Source organism: Mus pahari, chromosome 16, assembly GCF_900095145.1.
Source record: "Mus pahari chromosome 16, PAHARI_EIJ_v1.1, whole genome shotgun sequence".
NCBI classification, from domain to species: Eukaryota; Metazoa; Chordata; class Mammalia; order Rodentia; family Muridae; genus Mus; species Mus pahari.
In genome coordinates, this window is record NC_034605.1 from 67,054,211 (window position 1) to 67,061,238 (window position 7,028).

The 7,028-nt window shown below is 38.9% G+C and overlaps 1 protein-coding gene across 1 annotated transcript in view; it reads right to left on the bottom strand.

Moving 5' to 3' along the window:
* Positions 1-1,650: 1,650 nt before the first annotated feature.
* LOC110333709 (contactin-associated protein-like 3) overlaps positions 1,651-7,028 on the bottom strand; it is a 140,292-nt gene continuing 134,914 nt past the window's right edge. Inside the window, 3 exon segments of the mRNA XM_021215387.1 lie at positions 1,651-1,772; positions 3,651-3,722; positions 3,916-4,137. Coding sequence (XP_021071046.1) covers positions 1,651-1,772; positions 3,651-3,722; positions 3,916-4,137 — 416 coding nt within the window.

A 7,028-nucleotide genomic window follows, 5' to 3' on the forward strand; every position in this document is an offset into this window, starting at 1 on the left:
CACCCCACATAAACATCAATGAAAATGAGAATACTAGGAACAGACTTGAGACAGAGGAGATTCATATTCCTTCTTTCTAGAATAACACAAATGAGATAGAAATTCCATTATGAAGTATTAATGTTGAAGTGGGATATTTCAAACTTTCCCAGATATGGATGAGCTGTTCACCCTCATTAGTCCTCCATAGACAATCAGTATCTGGATCCTGGTGAATGTAGCATCATTGACTTTACTGTAACTGGTACAAATTAGTTCATTCAATTAACAGATAACACTGCCTCATTATTAGTTCCTGCAACTGTCTCCACGAAATTAATTCCATCCTCTGTTTTTAGTGTGTGTAGAAACCCTAGTGAGACATACTTAAGTTATTAGTACATACTCAAATTATAAGAATCTATGAAAACATGTTTCTGTGATCATAAACTTGTGATTACAGTGGTATGTTTAATGCAGATCATGTACATGCTATCTTTCCTTGGAGTTAGCACCCTTCAGTTTACACTATAAAACTGGACAGAGAGGATGATATACAGGATTTATGCCCAAAGCAATTCCAACTTTGGAAAAGGACTGGGGGTTCTTCAGCTGGGGTTAATTTGTCTAATAAATTGAGAAGATGTATCTATTCAGGATAGTCATAGAAATTCAAAGCATATTGGTAACAACTTTTAAAAAATAGAAATACAGAATAATAAAGAAAAGCTGACAGATTCTTTCAATAAATAAGTTTGGAGTAAATAAGTTCAAGATTATATTCAACTTGGGTGTTGTTGAGTAAGAAGCAATATATATGGCTATAAATTTAGTTTAAAACGTGATCATAATTTATAAAAACCTATAATTACAAATTACAAAGAAAACAGCATCCTTTCTTAGTGGTTATTCATTATGCATCCATCTTGTTACCTATTAATTTTTTGTCCCATTACAAAAACCAACATTAAAATTTTGTAGCATTCAATACCAGTTTCAACTTTGAAATTTATCAAAATGATTAGAAACAGTTGGCTAGTAAAAAGCAATGCACCAAGAATATTTCCAGTCCTCTCTTTGTGTTGGCCCGCAGACAGGGAAGTTGCTGTCTTTTTTTTTTTTAAACAGGGCACTTGACCCTGCATTCCAGAACCATGGAGATGCAGGCTATTTAGCTCTATTTTATACACGTTAGCAGAAGAGCAACAAAGAGATCCCAGATAAGCTTTCAGGTAACAACAACAACAACAACACACACACAAAAAAAACCCAACAACCAAAACCAACCAACCAACATCTGTTTAACTTTATCTGAATGAAAGTTCTGTCCCATTTTCTAAGCAGGACCATAGCTTGACGGTTACTTAGTTTCTCAGCTAAAATTCATAAATGTTACACAAATTAAAGCCCTATTTAGAAAAGAGCATTAAACCTGGGGAAACTACTCAGCCATGATTAATGACCACATTCCCTTGCTAGTAAATTGCTAGGAGGAAGAGTTTTGCTGAGGAAAGGAGCCAGCCTCATAGAGACTGAGACGGTTAGTCCTCTGTAAGCTGGCACTGGGCACTCCCTGGCCCAGGAAGAATGGGATTGCCAAGAGACAGGCTAGCCATGGTCCCCTAGAAGACTGCTTCTGTTTCAACTCATAGTTCACTTTTGAGATCAGTCTTAGCACTCTTCAGTTTTTGAAACTGTTGACTCATTCTTTTGGTGTAATCTTCTCTGTTGATGAACCCGTATGGCTATGGCAGACACACAGAGCAAAATAAATATCACAACTGCTGTTATTCCTGGAGAGAGAAGAGGAAAAACACAAATTAGAATACTAATCCAGAAATGTTCCTGTCCAAAGGAGGAACAGGGACAAAAAATGGCCAGTCAGGGACTGCCCCACCTGGGGATATATCATATCAGCAGACACCAAACACAACACTGTTGCCGTGGTCAAGAGGTGCTTAGTGACTGGAACCTAGTGTGGTGGTTCCTTGAGAGGTCAGGGCAGCAACTGACCAATGCAGTTGTGGATTCTCGAGCATCAGACTGAGCTCAGGGAACCTGGTAGGGGAGCTGGTGGAAGGACTGGAGGAGAAGAGGGGGATTGCAACCCTATTGGAAGAACAACATAGGCTGGCCTGACCACCCAGTTCTCCCAGAAACTAGAATACCAACCAAGGAGTTCATCTTGAGGGATCCATGACTCCAGATACATAATGTAGCAGAGGATGGCCTTGCCTGACAGCAATAGGAGGGGAGGCCCTTGGTCCCAGGGAGGTCTGATGCCCCAGCGTAGGGGGATGTGGAAATGGTGGGGCAGGAAAGTGTGGGTGTGTGAGTGAGCACCCTCATACAAGCAAAAGGGAGGGGGAAGGGCACATATGGGATAGGGGGCTGGTGAAGGGGTAGCCAGGAAGTGGGATCTCATTTGAGATGTAAATGAATGGAATGATTATTATTAATAATAATAATAAGAAGAATACTGAGCCCTGAGTAGAGGTGTGGCTGACAGCACTGATTGATCAGTAGGTTAGGTCGAACAGAATCAATACTTTGTCATATTGGAGCTCCAAACCCCAAGATTTAAGGTCATGTACTTCTATAACAGTTTGATGCCGTTCTCAGTTATTACTACGTTGAGATAGACTTGTTGGACTTCTTCCCTAAGCATGATTATATTTGAGCAAATGCTCTTTGATTTAAAAGAAGACACATACACAAGTTTTAAGCCCTTCAGTAAACTGGAAGGAAGTTTTAAAAAGTATTTAGTACTTAACACTAAAGTAGAATAAATGCTAGTTAGTCTAATTAAACAGGTACATTGTACTGATGTGTGTGTTTTGTGCAAATGTGTTTGTACCATAGTGTACATGTTCAAAAGACAATCTTGAGTGTCAGTCCTCATCGTCTACCTTTTCCAAGACAGGGTTTCTCATTGTACGTTGCTGTGTATGTCAGACTATCTGGCCTATGTATTTCTCATACTTTTAGCTTCTTTTAGAAGTGTAATGATTATAGACACATGCTACTGTCTCTTTTAGGTAGGTTCTGGAAATAAGAACTCAGATCCTCATGCTTACATAGTAAATGCTTTATCTACTGAGACATTTCATCAATCTATGAAATTGTTTTGCATACATTCTATGAAACTACACTTTTGAGATGGTAGTATAACAGTAGACAATCTTTATTACCAAAAACTATTACAGTGACATTTATTAAGTTTATGTGGATACTTGAGATTCAGGTAAAAATGTTCTAAACCCTTAACCCACCAGGAATCGCAGTGGCTCTCAGACCTAGCTATACATGGAACCAGCAGGAAGTAAGGGTAACTGAGTGGGAGGCCTCAGGACCACTAATTAATCTTAGGTTATACTCCACAGGTTGTATACTAAAACACAAGCCATGGCTTAATTTACTTGTAGTTCTGCCAGCACAGTTACCTTCATATTAAGAACTTTATTTTGTAATTGTTCTTTTAGAATTACCAATATTACACTAAGAGTGTCTAGAGAAGGTAATTCATAAACAGTAACTCAAGAAAATCCAATAATACTCAAACACAGCTCTTTGACCTCACCATTAAATGTTGATTCATTTTCTATTGCACTATTTAACTCACTGTCAAAGTAGTAATAATGCAAAGACCAGACTGGCTTAAGTCTTTTTACCTCCAATGACCCCAGGGTCACTCCTGTCTGTGTTAGGAAGGGGCTGTCTATCTTCTGCGGATCCAGAATGACCTGCAGAAGAAATGGGAAAGAGGCAGGGGACTTGTAAACTGCCAGGAGGAGCAGATTGCAGTGTGTGTGCAAACATGTGTGTGCATGCTTTTGTGTGTGTGTGTTTTTGTGTGTGTGTGTGTGTGTGTGTGTGTGTGTGTGTGTGTGTGTGTGTGTGTGTAGGAAGGCTGGGGACATAGGAGACTACACACACCTGCACCCATAGAGGGCCCTGGAGACAGTTTCCTCTCTGCAGAGCCAGGGCCTCCTGCACAATGAGCTGCAGCGACCACACTGCCTTGAATAGTGACTCTGGCCTGGTCCTGATTCAGTGCAGCCTTCAGTGGGACTTCCAAGCCAAATCTCACAGAAGAGAGGCAGCCTGTAAAGCCCTGAGCGGCTGCCTGCTGTGTTTCAGGGTCAGCATCCAGGGGTTCTGTAGGCAGGAGAGGGGAACACTGTCAAGATCAGGGGCAGAACTGGAGCAAGCATTCTCCTGGTCCCCAGCTCCTGGAAAGTGAAGCATTCTGTTGTTTGACCAGGCTCATCAGAGGCAGCTTTTTAACCATGGTGCCTCCCAGAGTCAAAGCTAGCTTAGTAATAAACGCCATAAAGGGATGATCTTGATCTTTGCTTGTACACTGCAGTAGATTATAGCTGTGCACTACCACACCCAGTTTGAAATTAATTAATTGACCTTAGTTCATTTGATTTCTAAACCAGATCATTATAATACAGTTAATTTTTTAAAATTACATTTATCTATTCTTTTTTTTTTTTTTTGGTGGCAAGTGCATGCTGTGGTAGTCAGAGGACAGCTTTCAAAAATCAGTTCTCTCCTTCTGTCACGTGGAACTTGAAGATGGAACTGAGGTGTTCATACTCTGTTAAAATACACTTTTAATGGAACTCACAGCCAATGATTTCACCATTTACAATAAATTGACTCCAGGAAATGAGGACAGAGCTCTGGAAATACTAGTTCACTATTTTGGCTTGTCTTATTCAGTCTTTTTGTTGTTGTTTTTGTTTGTTGTTTGTTCCTTGGAGGTAAGATCTCACTATGTTGTCCTTACTGTCCTTGAACTCACAGAGATCCACCTGCTTCTGTCTCCCAAATGCTGGTATTCAGGGCACACACTACCATGGCCAGCTAATTAATTGTTATTTAGAATGATATATACAGATTCATGACATTTATATTTTCTTAATGAATTATACCTTTTTAAAGATTCAAGAAAGTGTGTGTGTGTGTGTGTGTGTGTGTGTGTGTGTGTGTGTGTGTGTGTGTATCTGAAAGTGCTTACAGAGGCCAGAAGGGGGCATCAGATGTATTCAATATGTAGTTACAGGTGGATTATGAGCCACAGAAATAGGTGCAGGAGACTGAACTCTGCAAAGCAGTGCATACTCTTAACTACTGAGCCATTTCTCCAGCCACTAAATGTACCTTTTATCACCAGATAATGTCTTTCCTTGGCTTATTAAGTTGCTCTCATATTAAGCTATCTGGTCTAACAGCATTTCTTGAATGTATTAGCTTTTACTTGTTAGTTTTTGGCATAACACTTTTTAACACTGCAAGAACATTTGACTAAGTTTAAACATAACTCTGACATGACAATTTAATCCATTCACATTTAGTGTTGTGGCTATAACAAAAAAGCAGACCTTCCTGGCCTCTCTACTTTGCTAACTCAACTTGTGGTCCTGCATCTAGATCCCTTCCAGTCCTCCTTTTTCTGCTTTGAAACATGTTCTTGAATACACTCACCTTTGCATAGATATGTTATCCCTTACTATTCTTAGGGTAAGTATAGACTTTGCACCAGAGTAATAGATCTTTAATCATCGAATTTGAAAGATCAGCATTTGAGAAAGTAGATAAAATGTATTTTAGGTAGGGCTGTCTCCCCAGAGTACTGACATGTATAATAGGTCCTAACAAGGTACCACCTAATTGAATTAGAATAAATAACTAGAGAAATAAGAAAATGGACAATCTTACACATAGTGCAATTAGTTGGACACATGGAACCATTGTGAGTCAAATCAAGTAAAATTAAGTAAAATAAACAATTCAATCCCTATAAAAAGCAGATATTTCCAGAGAAGATGGCATAGGGCAGCAAAAAGGCAGGGCATGTTCATAATCATAGAAAGTTTCTAGCATTTAAAGATCTTACACCACAAATGATCTTCACTTGCTTCCAGGTAGTAGGTTACTTTAGAAAAAGTCTCAGTTTTCTGTTAAAGGCACGTCTACAAATAATTTAGTCTAGGTGACTTACTTTATCTTACTTTAAAATGTAAAATCTCATCTCTCACTGAATTGTAAAGATTTCTTATGTGTTTTTTACCTGTGATATGGGAAAGACAGGCTACTTTTTTAGTGCCTCTGCAAGTTTTTATCAAGTATCAAGCCATCACAGGGGGATATCTATTCTCCTGCCACCTGTCTGCCCATGTTCATCAGACCCGAAACTTCTGAACCACATAAAGCTGCAGGTCTGAAACCATACAGCCCAAGGATATCCATGAGAGGCCTGCAACACCAGGACCATGGAGGTTCACCCTCCTCTCAATACCTACTACAACAAGAACATCCAGGGACCAAACCATTCAGAGGGCTAAAGGTCCTCAAAAGAACATAATCAACAACAGTCAGGGCAATATTGGCACCTTCAAAGCATAGCTACTCCACTACAGCAAGCCCTGGATAACCTAACTGAAAAACAAGAAAATTACTTTAAATCCAGTCTTATAAAGATGATAGTTTATATCAAGTAAACCAAGAAATACAAGACTGGATAGCACTTTATCAGGTTATTGGTCTATCTTAGTGTTCTTTGTTCAAAGGAACAAAGAATACTTTGAGTTTTAATATAAAAGTATAATATTGCACAATTATTAAGATATTTGGAAGTAGCAAAATACTTAGAGTAGAATTCATCCTAAAATAGTTGTCTAAAATATGAACTGCTTTATTGCTCTTTTGAGTATTATTTCTATTTCAAAGTATTAACAAAATAGAAAAGCTGAATATTCATCATTTAGGGGGAGTCATTTGCATCAGGTTATATGCTTACTTGCTTAATTTTAGTTTAAATTTTTTGTTTGTTTCTGTTTTGGGCCTCATTATATAAGCAGGATAGCCTCAAACTTGTTATCTTCCTGACTATGCTTTTCAAGTACTGGGATTATAGGCATGTACCACCATACCTGGCTTTGGGCCCACGTTTTTTCAAATATACTTTATTTGTGTGTGAGTGTGTGTGTGTGTGTGTGTGTGTGAGAGAGAGAGAGAGAGAGAGAGAGAGAGAGAGA